The following is a 17,585-nucleotide window of genomic DNA, read 5'->3' on the forward strand; positions in this document are numbered from 1 at the left end:
TTGAAGGTCAAGGTCAAAGTAAAGGTCGCCATTGGGATAGCCAGGAAAAAATCCTAGGTTACTAGCACTCTTCCTTGATCCAAACTTCTACATGTTGCCAGATAACCAGTAACTCAGGGAATTGGAATACCCAGTAAATCTTATAATTTTCCGAGTTTGTGCCTCTATATCTTAAAAATCCTTCATACGATTGAGTTGTGCCCATGAGAACTTTTTATCAGGATGCTTCAAAGAGTATTTTCCCAAAGTATAAACGAAATCCACTGGGACCTAATTTCCATAAGGTTTGTGCGGGGTACTTTCTCTTTGTTCTGAGCTTGATCATTCGTTGTTGTGTGTTTCCAATCTCTGATGTTCCGGAGCCAGGATTTTGTGTTTCTTCCTATACCCTATACCCCTTTTACTTTCGATTTTGCCTTCTAATATTACCTGGAGCTGCTCAAATTCTCTATGGCGCATTATGTGTCCTAGATATATGACGTCTTTCTAATTTTGATTATATTGACCAAATGAGGACGTGTGTTCAGTATTTCCAGTACTTTTTTATTCGTAGTTCTGCTGGTCCAGCTTATTCTTAGCATTCGGCGGTACATCCACATTTCGAATGAGTTCAGTTTGTTGACGTCATACTGTTTTAATGTCCAGGTCCATAGCCACCTTTACTTTACAAGCCATGAAGAGAAAAAGGCAACGTCGCAATTGATGACGTCCGTAGTCCGACTTTCGGACTACCGCTTTCGAAACTACGATTTTAAAGTACAAATTCTGGTAAAATTTATAGTATTTTTTGAGTCGAATAAGAAAATATTATTAATTAGAAGTTTGTACAAAATAATATTAAAAGTAATTCCTTGTAAGTAACGTTTATTATACAAAAAAAGCAATAACAAGAATATAAACGGGATTCATTTTTTTCGAATCCTAAGAAAACTAATAAGTATTTTTGAAAAATTTAAACGCAGAATGAAAGATTACGTTAGGACCGAGGGCCGAAAGTCCCTGAAAACTTCTATGTTTATTTTAATAAGTTACAGGGGTGAAAAATTAAGAAAATTTAATGTGATTTTTAGTTTCAAATATGTCATTAAAAAAACATTTTATTCATTCTAAGGGACTTTCTGCCCTCGGCAATAAAGTAATCTTTCATTCTGCGTTTAAATTTTTCAAAAATACTTATTAGTTTTCTCAGGATTCGAAAAAAATGATTACATTTAAAATACAGGCGTCAAAATTTTACATTTTGTTCCTTTCCACTTAAAGTTTGTCGCACTTATTTAGAAACACCCTGAATTGATAAAGAACAAATCTAGTTGTTAAACATAAGCGAATTAATCAAAAAAACACAATGTTAAGAAAACCGGAGTCTATAGTTGGGTTTTAATTTCAGTATTTTATAAATGCCCGGTACACCATAAAAATTTAACTGGTTAGCAACAATATTATTACAGCGGTATTGTAAAAGAATTAGGCTATAACATATTAAAAAATCACTTAAATCTGCCAACAGATTTAGGAAATATAAGACATTAAAAATGACAAAATTTTTAAGTGGACGGATTTCTATATGCACGCAAGTTTATATAAAAATATATTATATTGAACTAAAATCATCTTAATAACATACCTTTAAATGTTCTTTATAATTTAGAGCACGAAATATTGTAAAATATTTCAGTTTCTCTGTAAATACAGTGAAAATTATTTAAAAACAAATGAGAACTGTCAGAATTAATCGGTCTACCAATAGATGTTGCCAAATTTCAACTTCATGGCTTGTTAAGTAAAGGTGGCTATGCCAGGTCTCACAGCCATATAGTAATAGAGACCACACATAACACTTTGGTGTTCTCAATCTTATTGTGACTGACAGCTTGGGGTTACAGAGCATTTTACGCATGTTCGTGAAACCAGACCTTGCTATTTCAATGCGTCTTATAATTTCTTTTGATAGCTTTAAAATTGAGGTTTTGAGGGTTAAAAGTTTTACTTCAATAAAATTAAAAATAATATTAGAATAAAACTTTTATAAATATAAAATATAAATATAAAATATAAAAACTTTTATAAAATATAAAATAAAGAAAGGAAAAGCAGTCGGAGCAGATGATATTCCTGGGGAAGTATGGAGAGCATTGGGAGAGACAGGAATAAGTTGGCTAGTAGGTATATTTAATAGAATTATGGAAGTTGGACAAATGCCAGACGAATGGAGAAGCAGTATATTAGTACCTGTCTACAAAAACAAGGGAGACATACAACAATGTACAAACTACAGGGCTATAAAACTACTTAGCCACACCATGAAAATATGGGAGAGAGTAATTGATAGACGGATACGTGAAGAAACTGAAGTATCCGATAATCAATTTGGCTTTATGCAGGGCAGATCAACAACAGATGCAATTTTCAAAGGCAACTGATGGAAAAATACAGGAATAAAGAGACCAACGCTCATATGGTATTCATTGATCTTGAGAAAGCATATGATATAGTTCCTCGAGAGATTCTGTTGTGGGCACTCAATAAGAAAGGAGTCCCTGGCGAATATGTAAAGATTGTGAGAGATATGTATGAGGGAGTAACGACTAGTGTTAGGACAGGGTGGGAGAGACTGATAAATTTCAGGTGAAAGTAGGATTGCAAAAAGGCTCGGTGCTTAGTCCTTACTTATTCTCATTAGTTTTGGACCAGATAACAGCGAAACTACAGGGTAGCATTCCATGGTGCCTAATGTATGCTGATGTAGTGTTAATAAGAAATAGTGAAAGAAACTTAGAACAAAAACTGGAACAGTGGAGACAAGCTCTGGAGAAAAAAGGTTTAAAACTTAGGTAGTAAGTTAGGTAAAGTAGGACAAAACAGATTATTTAGAATGTTCATTTAAAGGTGGAGTTACTACAAATAAAATGGTATCTTTGGATGGTGAAATGATTGTGAAAAGCAATAGGTTTAAGTACCTAGGATCGGTATTACAGAGTAATAGAGAAATAGATGGAGATGCATGCAGCAGAATTAGGGCTGGATGGATGAAGTGGAAAGAAGCGAGTGGCGTGTTGTGTGACAGAAAAGTTCCAATGAAGCTGAAGGGAAAATTCTATAAAACAGCCATAAGACCGGCTATGATGTACGGAACTTAATGTTGGACAGTGAAAAAGAAAGAGGAACAACGAATGCATGTGGAGGAAATGAGAATGCTTAGATGGATGAGTGGAGTGACAAAAAAGGATAAAATTAGAAAGGAGTATATTAGGGGAAGTCTAGGTGTGGCACCAATTAATGCCAAAATGAGAGAGCATAGGTTAAGATGTTTTGGTCATGTTCAACGTCGAGACGTTAATCACCCAATACGAAGAATAGCTGAAGTGCAGATTCCTGGAAGGAGTAGGAGAGGAAGACCAAAGAAGACCTGGGGGGAGACGATAAGGCAGGACATGTTGGTAAAGGAGATTAACATTAATATGATCCAAGATAGAATTGTGTGGAGAAATGCAATTAGGGAAGCCTACCCCGTATAGGGATAAGGCAAAGATAATGATGATGATTAGAATAAAATTGTCATTGAGAAAAGTTGTTTGTAATTAAAAATTATGTTATAATCTGCATTTACACACCTCTAAGAGAAAAATTTCACCTTTAAGTGAAAAAAAAAAACGCGTCCTAAGCGCGTTTATCCTAACGCGCTTAGGACAAACTAGTTTGACCTAGGCCAAACTAGTTTGTCCTGAAATCGGGTTTGGCCGGTAACATATACACTCTCTTATGATAAACATTATGGCATTCTCTGGATGAATTAAAATATAAGACGTCTCTAGTTTTCGTTTTACAGCAAAATTATTATTTCTATTAGTTTACTCCTAACAGAGTATGTGGGACCAAATTTTCGTTGGAATTTTTGCCACGCTGAGTAGGCAGGAATTGAGATGCAATTCATAGATCTCTCCTAGCCTTCTTTGCCTCAGTATTCGTATGGTTTGCAAATTATAGAAACCGCGAAGGCGTTACCAGAAAATTATTATCGATAAAAGTTTTATTCTAATCACCATCGAAACTCTAGAAGATGACGTCCCTTGCAGTAGCTCTGGCCACCACGTCATCCGGAGGGCAATTCTGATGGCATACTCGTGCTTAGCGATCCCAAAAACCCATGAGTAATTTGTTTATATCAATTTAATGCCGAAAACCCTCGAAACTCTAGAAGATGAAGTCCGTTGAAGATCAAGGTCAAAGTAAAGGTCACCATTGGATAGCCAGGAAAAAATCCTAGACTACTAGCACTTTTCCTTGATCCAAACTTCTACATGTTGCCAGATAACCAGTAACTCAGGGAATTGGAATACCCAGTAAATCTTATAATTTTCCGAGTTTGTGCCTCTATATCTTGAAAATCTTTAATACGATTGAGTTGTGCCCATGAGAACATTTTATCAGGATGCTTCAAAGAGTATTTTCCCAAAGTATGAACGAAATCCACTGGGACCTAATTTCCATAAGGTTTGTGCGGGGTACTTTCTCTTTGTTCTGAGCTTTGCCATATTGATCGCCAACCTCAATAGAGAAGGCACTTAGGAGAAGGAGGATGTCTCGAACAGGAAAACTATCAAAAAGAGATATTTTTTAAAAAATCCACAAGGAAAAGAAAAGTTTTTCCTGTAGTTGACTGTATACCATCAATCACAAAATTGAAAAAATCCTTTGTAAAAGGTATAAAATTTTTATTAAAATCCCTTTAAAGGGCTGCATCACAACAAAACGTTTTCGATTTTTATAAAAAAATCATCATCAGTGTTAGATAAACTGGATGCTAGCTGAACCACAAAAGAAAAATATTCGGGTAAAAACCCTTTAAATATAACATAGATGCGTTAAAAGTGCATACTTTAATAAAATGCCTTATGATGGTCACATGGCAACTAGGATAATGCCCTAAGGTAATGTAATGAATTTCCCAACACGTGGGATCCAAATTGAGTTGTTTACATTCCAATGACATTGGTCATTGCCATTAAGTCATTAAGTCATTGGAATGTAAACAACTTAATTTGGATCCCACGTGTTGGGAAATTCATTACATTACCTTAGGGCATTGTCCTAGTTGCCATGTGACCAATATAAGGCATTTTATTAAAGTATGCACTTTTAACGCATCTATGTTATATTTAAAGGGTTTTTACCCGAATATTTTTCTTTTGTGGCTCAGCTAGCATCCAGTTTATCTAACACTGATGATGATTTTTTATAAAAATCGAAAACGTTTTGTTGTGATGTAGCCCTTTAAAGGGATAAAATTTTTATACCTTTTACAAAGGATTTTTCCAATTTTTTTTTAGATATTTTTTATTTAGAATGGTCCAAAAAATAAAAAAAATGTTTTCAGGAGCAGAAAAAGATGAATTTTGGAATGTGTTTAAAATATTTGCTTAAACAATATCTACCCAAAAATTTCGCGCGGTATCCTTCAGAATTGTTGAAAGGGGACATTTTTAACAGGTATCATTATATTTAACATATATATACTATTATATTTATTATATTTAACAGGCAAAGAACCCGAATCAGAAACATTTTTAATTACTAAAGATTTTAATTTAATTATTACATACTAAAGAGAAATAATTAATAAAGTCGTATAAATAGATAGCATATAAATAAAAGCAATAAATAAATAATCAACCATAACAAATAACAAAAAATATACAACAAACCAGCAAAATTCGTGTTATTAAATGAACCTTCAACTATTAATGGCGTTTAAATGACTGATACTAGATTATTTATTATTATAGCAATGTTTCTTTAGAAAAAAAATAGATAATAATGTACAAGTCAAGATATTTACTCTGGTAATTACAGTATAGTAGAAAACTTTTATTCTACAGGGTGTGGTGCGACAAGCTTTTATTAAAAATAATGGACGGTTACAGTTTTTGTAACAAGAATACACCTAATCTACAAGATTAATCAGATTGTTTTTTTAACCTTATTTTCATAAAATTGTTTGTAATTTAGATGTCACCTGGTTCATCCACGTTTATCCTACCTTTTTTTGACATGAAATGCCCACTTCTTTGTTGTGGCTACACATCGCAGCACTGACTCTGCTTTCCACTAACTGCTCACGACCTAGTTGTGGCTACAATCTACAATGCACAACACTAACTAAGCCTTTCACAACTTCTCAAATTATTACAGAAGCTCGAACGGTTTAGTCCTCTTGAGTCTTCGCATCTGTGGTTGGTTGGCAAGAAGCTGAAGTACTAACTGCATGGTTGGGATGTTTATGGAATCTGTCGATGTCTCCTGGCGACTTTCTTAATTTCATTTGGAATAAATTCGACTTTAAGGTCTCTACGTAAATCGTCCTTTCGAATATACCAAGGAGCACCTACAATATTCCTTAGTATTCGGTTCTGGAGCGTTTCTAGATGTCTATAATTGTTTTTTTTTTTAGTACAGCCCCATAATTGTAGGCCATACGTCCACACCGGTTTCAATATCTGTTTGTAAATCAGTACTTTGTTCTCGATGGAAATTTGAGAGTACCTACCTATCAGCCAATACATATTTTTGTACTTTATCTTCAACTGTTTAGTGTTCTTTTTAACATGTTCCTTCCATTTGAGTTTGACGTCAAGATTTAAACCTAGGTATTTCGCTGTTTTCTTATTAGGAACAATGGTGTTGTTTAAGATAATTGGGAGATAATTGATTTTCTTGTCAGTAAAGTTAATATATTATACTGATTTCTGTTCATTAAACTTTATACGCCATTTTTTGATCAGCGTTCTATGCCATTAATTATTAGATTTTATAGGTTTACCGAATATTCTTCTATAGTTGCTCCTATTGTCAGAACTGGACTGCTGTATCATCATCAAATGTGGCTAGTTGTATGTTTTCTCTCTCCGAAATGTCATCATATGTATACAAAAGGTATAGTACTGGTCCAAGAACGCTATCTTGTGTAACACCTGCGTTTATTGACTTTAACTCAGAGTACTTGTTTTCCATTTTAACTCTAAATGTTCGCTGGTGTAGGTATGACTGCAATATTTCAACGAGTTGCATAGGAAATATTTTCTTTAGCTTAATCAACAGGCCGTCGTGCCATACTTTGTCAAATGCTTTTACGATATCCAGGAATACTGCTAAACAAATTTTATCTCCTTCGAATGCTTTCTCTATTTAAGTTATTATTCAGTGGATCTGGTCAATTGTGGAGTGTTTATCACGAAATCCAAATTGGTGTGTCGGAATAATATTTTTTTGTTCAATTATATGGTTCATTCTTCGTAGTTGTAATTTTTCAAAAAGGAGATTGGCCTGTATGATATTAACTCATGGTCATCTTGTCCTAATTTGGGTATCATTATGACCTCTGCAGTTTTACAGTTCAAGTTATGTTAAAAATCTGGAGTAAGCTGTAGGTTTTGGATGACGTTGAGTTGAAATAGAATGTTTCCCTAGATGTGGTATTTGATTGTGGAAGACGTCAACTTTGATCTTAAATAGTACCTAATATTTTTTATCTTGTTTTTGAATTCTACATGAAAATTTAAATAAAATTTCCACAATGACCTATACCAAAAATGAAGTACATACTTTCAATATACTTCCATTTTTTTTAATTTTGAAAAAGGAAAGGAAAAATCGAGTAGCATCAAATCTGGATACCGAGGAGACCAAAAAATTTCAGAAACTCGATGTATATATTATTAGTAAATTACAATTTATTGTTGTGTTAACTCTCTTTTTTTTTTGTTGCAGGTTAAAACACCCAAATATCGTGCAACTTTTAGAGACCTTTGAAGATAAATCAAAGGTGTACCTAATTATGGAATTGTAAGTATACTTAATTTTAGTTCATTTATATTCCACGTTAATAATTCTAGAATACAATTTGCATGTTCCATTTTTTTTCTCTTCTTTTGCTAATATTTAACTAGTCCATTTGTATTGATACAGGTAATTGCCATATTGATTATTTAATATATTTTCGTGTCTCTTTAACTTGTTGCACTACATGGATGACCTAACTACTTGCTCCATTTTATGCAAGAACTAGAAGTGTTCGTGTTTCATATAATTACAAAGTTTACTTTCAGGGTCACTGGTGGAGAACTCTTTGACAGAATTGTAGAGAAAGGTTCCTATACAGAAAAAGATGCGGCTGATTTAATAAGACAAGTTTTGGAAGCAGTAGACTATATGCACGAACAAGGAGTTGTACACCGTGATCTTAAGGTATTTATATATTTATTACATAAGTATTATTGCTTGAGAAAAACTCTACATTGGAATTTTTAACCTAATTTTTCTTTTTCACGTCTAACATAGTACAGTTACGAGCAAAAAAATTGACTCACTCGATGAATTGTAGTTTATGCTTGGTAATTTCATGTTGCGTTCTTTAAATTAGGTAAAACAACTAACGCAAACAAATATTTTACAACGTGTTGTAAAATTTGCCTACTTCTGTATGGCATAGGGAATTCAGCAAACATTGTAACGGGCCTGTTCTACGCAATGTAGACCTCTATCAATTTTCCAGTAGTGGTCTCAGTCACTTTTCAAACGTTGACGTGTGTGTACACTTCGAAGTGCAGTAAATGAATATTTTACAAATGGATAATTCACCAGTGAAGGCGGCCCAGGTAATTGCATAATTACAAGAAGGCTATAATTAGAGGACTGTCGCCCGTCGCCTCCTTATGGCGCAGTTTGCAGTTTCAATGACAGAGGGATGAACAATTCATTGTCTTGAGTGCTTTGCGGATTCGGCACCCTACAGGAGTTGAGCTTCAACAACCTTGAGGAATGTTCGAGGTGTCACCGTCACTCAGTGGATAGTTAGAAGACTTAAGGCTGCCACTTTTACTCCTAGATGAGTTAACCCAGAGCACAATTTGAACGTACGTCAGAAACAAGCTCGACTTCAGTTTGCTCGAGAACACATCAATTGGGACCTTGGTCAATGGAACAGAGTTTTATTCTCTGATGAGAGTCGAATGTGCTTATAAAGCAATGACAGAAGACGACGCGTCTATCGGAGATTGCAGTTTCGAAGCAGTGAGCTATGGAGCTGGGTCGTGTATATTTTGGGGTGGTATATCTTTAGATATTTATCTCCCTACAACTCACCAACCTGCCTGGCCAGCGTGGTGTTTTATGGCTATTTTCCCCAAACTAGCAATGTCGAACTTACAACAAAGCGGAAATGGTCCCCAGGTGGGTAGGAGAAATCCGGAGTCCCACATCGGGAAACCGATCAGCCTCATGGATTCTGGGGGAGGCAAAAGCTCGACAAGAACGAATCAGAGAAAACGGAAAAAGAAGGAATGCAACAAAATACATATAGCGACATATAATATCAGATCCATGGCTCAAGATGAAAAGTTGTACGAACTCGAAGAGGAATTAACTAAAATCAAATGGGACATTGTAGGATTGTCAGAGGTCAAAAGAAGAGGAGAAATGTGTATAGACCTAGAATCAGGAAATCGCCTCTATTACAAAGGAAAGGAGGACGAAACATATGGAGGAATAGGATTTCTGATCAAACAGAAAATTAAACAAAACGTAATCGAGTATAAGAGCATATCAGATAGAGTAGGATATATCATACTAGAAATTAACAGGAAGACAAGAATGAAACTAATACAAGTATATGCTCCAACAACAACACATGATGAGGAAGAAATTGATAACTTTTATGATGACATCACCACAGCAATGGAAGACAAAAATATAAAAACAACAATCGTTATGGGAGATTTTAACGCAAAAATCGGAAAGAAAATGGAAGACTCAGAAAACAAAATAGGAAACTACGGACTTGGATCAAGGAATATTAGGGGCGAAAGACTACTAGAATATTTGGAACAACAAAACCTTCATGCAATAAATACATACTTTAATAAGAAGCCAAACCGAAAATGGACATGGGTCTCCCCAAATGGGGTGACAAGAAATGAAATATCCTCTGCCAAAATAAACAAATCTTCGAAGACGTAACTGCACTTAATAAATTCTCAACTGGCAGCGACCACCGCATACTACGAGCCAAAATAGAAATAAGCAAACTAGAGACGCAGAAATCTAGAAGAAAACCAACGGCTATTGACCATAGCAGAATAAGACAAAACGCAGAAGAATATAGACAGACTTTAAGGGAAAACTATAAACAACAAGTAGCAAACCAAGAGTCAGAAATCAATAAGATTAATGAAGAAATGAAAGAAAAACTATTGGAAGCGGGAATGAAAACTGCCAAAAAACTAACAACAAAAGAAAATAGATTAAGTAGCGGGACAGTTAAATTAATGGAAAGTAGACGAAAACTAATAAGCGAAAACAAAAGAAACACATTAGAATACGTAGAACTAAACAAACTTATTAGAAGAAAAACCAGAAAGGATCTAAGAAAACACACTGAAAATGAAATCGAGAAAGTAATTGAGAGAAATAAGGGCCTAAAATGCTTACGACCAAATTTAGGGAAACCACTACTTATTTCAATAAAGGATGAAACAGGACGGGAAGAGAGGAGAAAAGATAAGATATCAGAAGAAGTAGAAAGGTTTTATAAAGAACTATACACCTCAAAGAAAGACGCAAACTTCAACACTCAGGAATATATCAAGAATACAATCACGAATGTAAACTCAGAAACACTACCAAAAATAGAAAATTATGAAATAGAAGCAGCACTATCACAATTAAAGAACAACAAAGCACCAGGACCAGATGGAATCCTTGCTGAAATGTTGAAAGAAGGGAAAGAAGAAATCTTACAAACATTAAGAAATCTGTTTAATCAGTGTCTCCATAAAGGAGAAATACCCGACGAATGGAACGAAAGTCTTACAATCTTGCTATTTAAGAAAGCCGACAGAAAGGACATAAAAAATTACAGACCCATCTCACTGCTGTCGCAAACGTATAAACTATTCATGAGGATTATCAACAACAGACTAACACACAAATTGGACTCGTATCAACCAGTAGAGCAGGCAGGATTCCGAAAGGGATATAGCACCACTGACCATCTTCTAACAATTAGGACACTAATAGAAAAGCTAACGAATACCATATAGATCTGCACTTAGCGTTCGTTGACTACGAAAAAGCATTTGACAGCGTGGAAATGTGGGCAATAGAAAAAGCTATAAACAACTGTCGAATAGATTCCAAATACAGAATGCTAATACATAATATATATAAGAAAGCAACAATGACAGTACAATTGGAAGAAACCACAAAACCCATACCAATTAACAGAGGAGTGCGACATGGAGATGTTATTTCTCCTAAACTATTTACATTAGCACTGGAAGATGTTTTCAAAACAATGGAATGGACAAACATGGGAATAAACATAAATGGAAAGAAACTAAACCACCTAAGATATGCAGACGATGTAGTAGTCATAGCATCAAGTTTTGAAGAACTACAAACCATGCTAACCGAACTAGCAAATGAATCCGAACAAATAGGTCTAAAAATGAATTTTGCCAAAACAAAAACAATGACAAACACACAAGACAATAGAAACGTAACACTAAACGACACCACAATAGAAGCGGTTAATGATTATATATATTTGGGACAGATTATAAAAATAAATAAGGAAAACCAAACAGCGGAGGTAAAAAGAAGGGTCAGATTAGCCTGGGCAGGATTTGGAAAATTAAAATGGGTCCTAAAGAATAAAAAAATACAATACTTAAAAACAAAGAGTGTTTGACCAGTGCATACTCCCAATTCTCACATACGCATGCCAAACATGGACCTTGACCAAGGCAAACATGGATAAAATAATAAAGACACAAAGAGCCATGGAGAGAGCAATATTAGGAGTAAAATTGACAGACAAAAAGCAAAACAACTGGGTCAGAAATAGAACAAAAGTCAAAGACGCAGGCCAACATATAACCAGGCTAAAATGGAGCTTCGCAGGTCATAACGCTAGACAAACGGACAATAGGTGGAATAGCACGATACAACAATGGAGACCATGGACAGGAAAGAGAGCAAGAGGACGACCCCAGATGAGATGGGAAGACGACATTAAAAAGATAGGAGGAACGCACTGGAAACAGAAAGCACTAAACAGAAGCGAATGGAGGAAACTGGGGGAAGCCTATGTTCAGAATTGGACGAATTAAAGGACAAAAGAAGAAAAAGAAGAAGATATCTTTAGAAGGAAAAACAGAGCTTGTGTTCGTTTGTCAGCGGATCGTCACATTACGGGTATTTTAGAAGACCATGTTGTTCCTTACGCCGCGCCGGCGTTACCTGGCCAACGCCAATATAACAACAATGGACTGGCCTCCATTGTCCGGATATGAATCCCATCGAGCACCTATGGGATGAGCCTAAACGCATGGTTCACGTCCGTGATCGAGCACCAGCGACACTGGCGGAGCTAAAAACTACATTAGATGAAGAGTGGGAAACGATTCTTAGGAATCAGTCAAAAACCTAATAAGATCCTTAAGATCTCGCTTGGAAAGTGTAATACAAGGATACTCAGTATTAATTTTGATTTTTTTATGTTGATTTACTTTATATTCATTAAATAATGACTTTCATTCATAACATGGTTTCTCAAATATAATATTAAGTTATCTTTGTTATGTTCTTTAATTACTAACTTTATAAATATTGGTGTCATTGCAATAATAGTCTAGTCGCAACATAGGGGGTCCCGTGGGCACTTTTAGGTCGCCGCGATTTGATGGTGGTATTATAGGTTTTTTGGGTCGCTGAATCCAATGGAAGTGGTCTGGAAGCCCAAATGTGGTGCGTTTAATTGTTAACAGATTATGGTAAAATTAGGTGTTTTTCAGGAATTATTAGAAGCCCTGTAAATAAATTGATAGTGTTAAGGTCTTCTCTGTTGTATTTTTGTTCGCTGAATCGAATGCGACCAGTCGCGATTACTCAAAATGTGTTCTTATTTTGTTAATAACAAAATAATTGTTTATTCGCCGAAAAGCTCGAAATGCGGTATCTAAAGCAAGTTTGAGGTCTTTTTCATAGTATTTTTATACGCTAAATCGATTGTCACTAGTCGTGATAGCTTAAACCACGTTCCGACTTTGTTATTAATAAATTATTGCAAAAATAACGTGTTTATAGTACGTTTACTCACGGTTTTTGCTCTAAATTTAAAAAATCACTTGGAATGACATGAAATTTGGCATGCACGTAGCTAACATGTCAAACAAGACAAATGATATTGTGCCGAAGTGTGCTTTTATACTGGGGGTGAATTTCACCCCGTTTCGGGGGTGAAAAAAGAGACCTTTAAAATAAGTCCAGAATTGGATAAACTGATTAATTCTAAGCAACTTTTGTTCTATACAGTTTTTTCACTAATAGACTAAGAGCCGCTATAGGTGAAAATTCTGAATCATTTTAGGCACGACGGGACCCTATAACTTAAATAGTAGAACCTAAAAGAAAACGTTTGAACACTGTGCCGTCACTTTTCAGTGGCACATGCGTCTACAGTGGCGCATCAAACTTTCCACTTATGGACGGGATACATAAATTAAAAAATACCCTCCCTAATTACCAGAATTTAATTTTTTTCATTTTTTTAAGTTTTATGTGATTAAGACATAAGATTCATCGTAATTTTAACCCACCACCCCCTTCTCCCTGCCCCCACCATCAAAAACTTTATTTTTCGATTTTATTTTTTTTTTGGTGCGATGCAATCAATTTTAAAATTTTAAAAAATTTACACGCATAGTTAAGGGTTTTATAAAACACGTCTATTTTTTATAGACCTGTAGGTTGAGTGAACATAACCTCAATAAAATTTTAAATTTTTTTTTTTTTGAAAAAAAGTATATTACTTTTTTTTGGGGATAGCTGCAGATCTAATTTTTTCTTAGTCTTGTGTATTTTATCAAACACTATATTTCTAATTTTTTTCAGATTTTTCTGTAACGTTGGTCAACTTCAAAAATCCAAAAAACTGTTTTTTTAAGGGGGTTTTGGGGGGTTTGAACGTGTTTTTCTGATTTTTAAATATTCTAAATAACTCGGTTACTTCAAGTTACATATAACCTATAAAAACAAAATTGATTTGATATATTATGAAGTCTATAAAATAGGGAAAATCCCCCAAAACCCCCCAAAAAACAGTTTTTCGGATTTTTGAAGGTGGGGAGACTTACGGAAAAATCTGAAAAAAATTTAAAATACAGTGTTTGATAAAACACACAAGATTAAGAAAAAATTAGACCGGCAGCTATTCCTCAAAAAAAGTTATACGCTTTTTTGAAAAAAAATTTCTTTTAATTTTTTGAGGTTATGTACACTCTACCTATGGGTCTATAAAAAATAGGCATGTTTTATAAAAGCCCCAACTATGTGTGTGAATTTTTTGAAATTTTAAAATTGATTGCATCCCACCAAAAAAAAATAAAAACGAAAAATGAAGTTTTTGATGGTGGGGGCAGGGGGAAGGGGGTGGTGGGTTAAAATCACAATGAATCCTATGTGTTAATCACATAGAACTTAAAAAAATAAAAAAAATTTAATTCTGTTAGTAAGTTCTGTTAACTTTTAATTTATTTATCCCGTCCATAAGTGAAAAGTTTGATGCGCCACTGTCGACGCATGTGCCACTGAAAAGTGACGGCACAGTGTTCAAACGTTTTCTTTTAGGTTCTACTATTTAAGTTATAGGGTCCCATCGTGCCTAAAATGATTAAGAAATTTCACCTATAGCGGCTCTTAGTCTATAAGTCAATACTTTTCGAGTTATTTGCGAGTGAATATGTTCATTTTTCAACAAAAAAACCAAATAACTCGAAAAGTATTGACTTAGTGAAAAAACTGTATAGAACAAAAGTGGCTTAGAATTAATCAGTTTATTCACTTCCGGACTTATTTTAAAGGTTTCTTTTTTCAACCCCCAAAAAGGGGTGAAACTCACCTTCAGGGTAAAAGCAGACATCGGCACAATACCACTTGTTTTGTTTGACATGTTAGCTACGTGTATGACAAATTTCATGTCAATCCAAGTGGTTTTTTAAAATTAGATCAAAAACCGTGAGTGAAAGTACTATAAACCGTTATTTTTGTCACGACTAGTGGCAATCGATTTAGCGTATAAAAATACTAAGAAAATGACTACAAACTTGCTGTAAATAGCGCATTTCGAGCTTCTCGGCGAATAAACAATTATTTTGTTATTAACAAAATAAGAACATAATTTGAGTAATCGCGACTAGTCGCATTCGATTCAGCGATTAAAAATACACCAGAGGAGTGGCGGCCCGTGAGGTAGTGCCATAGAGCCATGGCACTACCTTGCTAACTATGCAGAAACATATTTTTTATCTTAAAAACATTTTAATGCCTGTTTATTTTTTTTTGTGAATATTTCTCTTTATTTTTATAAATTATATCAAATCTGGCAACTGTGTAGCGCAATGCAAATCTACCGACTCTGGCCACCCACAGCTGACCGGATAAAGGATGAAAATCATAAAAATCTCAGTGCCGAACGGCATAGTGGCTCGTGAGAAAAGAGAAAGATTGTGTGAGCATCCTGTGTAAGTGACAGAGAGAGAGAGAGCGGTATTGCACTTTTAACATACGTTTAAATTGGAGTCTCCGTGCCAGGCTCGAAATCTCGAAAAGGAAGTTAGTGGATCTTAAGATACAATGTTTTAGATCTACATATTTCTAGTTTCTTTACGCGTTCGCTTGATGCTATTGTGTTTATTGTCTACTACTGTATTGTATATTTGTATTTATACTCTACTATATTTTTTAATTTGTAATTATTAGTTAGTGCGTTGTGATCGTGGGTGTCGTAGGTATAAAAATAATATTTTGAATATTTTCTACGTTTAATTTATTTATTGACAATGAATCAAATTAGTATATTAAAAAACTCTTTTGGTGGTTTTTCGTTAGAAAAAAAAACTACAAATTAAAGAACTCGGTCGGCCTTTACCCGATTTAAAAATTGAAAAACAAAGTGGAAATGGACAAAAACTTCGCTGTCGTAAGTTTAATAAAATTATTTATGATAAAAATAGCTGGTTGTGTGGTTGCGAACAAACTAATAAACTCTTCTGTTTTGTATGCGTTTTATTTGGAGGTGACGAGACTTGGTCAAACAAAGGCACCGATGATCTTGTACATATATGGGAGAAATTGAAATCCCATGAAAAATCTAAAGTGCACATGAATAACGTTTTTAGCTTTTCAATGCTTGGTAAGTTAAATATAAAAACCCAATTAAATTCAGCTTATCGTGAGACTCTATTTATATTTTATATCCTTTTTGACCATATCGTAAAACCGCCACAAAAAATTTAGGCAGCTGCCCGGATTCTGGCACTACCTTCCTAAAGTTATACGAGCCGCCACTGCACCAGAGAAGACCTTAACACTATCAATTTATTTACAGGGCTTCTAATAATTCCTGAAAAATACCTAATTTTACCATAATTTGTTAATAACAATTAAACGCACCACATTTGGGCTTCCAGACCACTTCCATTTTATTCAGCGACCTAAATGTTCCCACGTTACCCCCTATGTTGCGACTAGACTATAAGAAATATTTGTGTTCACAATATTTTACTTCTTATTTTATAATATATTATGTGGATAGACACTTGCCAAACAGCGTAGTCACAATATACCTAACTTATTTTACTTTTGAGTCCATTTTTTTTGCTCGAAAGTAGTTGTTTTAATAATTTTGTATATTTATCTTCCATAAATACGATAAAAATGACCCGTATGTTCGCAGTCCATTAGATTATATATTATGTATGTAAATTAGTATTCACACCAATCATGGAGTTATTATCGTCGTATTTATATTTGTGGAATTTTCCCAACAACATGGTTGTTCTATAAATGAATCGCTTGTCACTGTGGTTGAACACGCGGGTTTACTACAACAAACATTTTTTACAACAAGTATTTATACATATTGTATAAGGTTAATATATTAAAACTTTGATATTTCACCTACGAGGTACGTGCGAAAAGTAAGCACAAGTCATTTTAAGAGTAGCAAAATATTCTTTACTTTGGATATAATGTGTTTTACTTTAAAAAAAATGGAACAAACCTTTCTTCCCTTCCTTATACCCTTTCAGGTATCGGATTTGGGTTTAGTTATGATCCATATTCACCCATTTCCTCCATTCACTTCTATCCTGTGCTGTTATTTTCATTTTGTCAAGCGTTTTCTGTTTAATCTTTCCCGCATCTATTATGATGTATGTAGATACCCATTTTTTCATCGGTCTGCCATTTTTCTTTTTTGTGATATTTCCTGTTTCGTGAATTTTTCTCGTTAGTCTACTGTTCATACCAGTTTAATTGTATCTTCGTTGTTTTGTTCATTACTGGTTCCCATTTCTCATTCTATCTTATTTGGTATTTCAGACTATAGCTCGTAGATATCTCATCTCCAACATGCTGTCAAAATTAAATCAATATGGCGGCTGGGAGGTAAACATAAATGTTATATCAGTTCTTAATATGTTTTAGATCATTTTAGTTGCGTTTCTTTGTAATTTTGTTTTGTATAAGGA

At 34.4% G+C, this 17,585-nt stretch overlaps 1 protein-coding gene across 1 annotated transcript in view; it reads left to right on the plus strand.

Moving 5' to 3' along the window:
- LOC114339289 (calcium/calmodulin-dependent protein kinase type 1) overlaps positions 1–17,585 on the plus strand; it is a 216,401-nt gene that overhangs the window by 155,316 nt on the left and 43,500 nt on the right. The window contains exons 3-4 of the mRNA XM_050663381.1: positions 7,765–7,839; positions 8,103–8,241. Coding sequence (XP_050519338.1) covers positions 7,765–7,839; positions 8,103–8,241 — 214 coding nt within the window. The remainder of the gene's footprint in view (positions 1–7,764; positions 7,840–8,102; positions 8,242–17,585) is intronic.

The sequence above is a fragment of the Diabrotica virgifera genome, chromosome 10, assembly GCF_917563875.1.
Source record: "Diabrotica virgifera virgifera chromosome 10, PGI_DIABVI_V3a".
NCBI classification, from domain to species: domain Eukaryota; kingdom Metazoa; phylum Arthropoda; class Insecta; order Coleoptera; family Chrysomelidae; genus Diabrotica; species Diabrotica virgifera.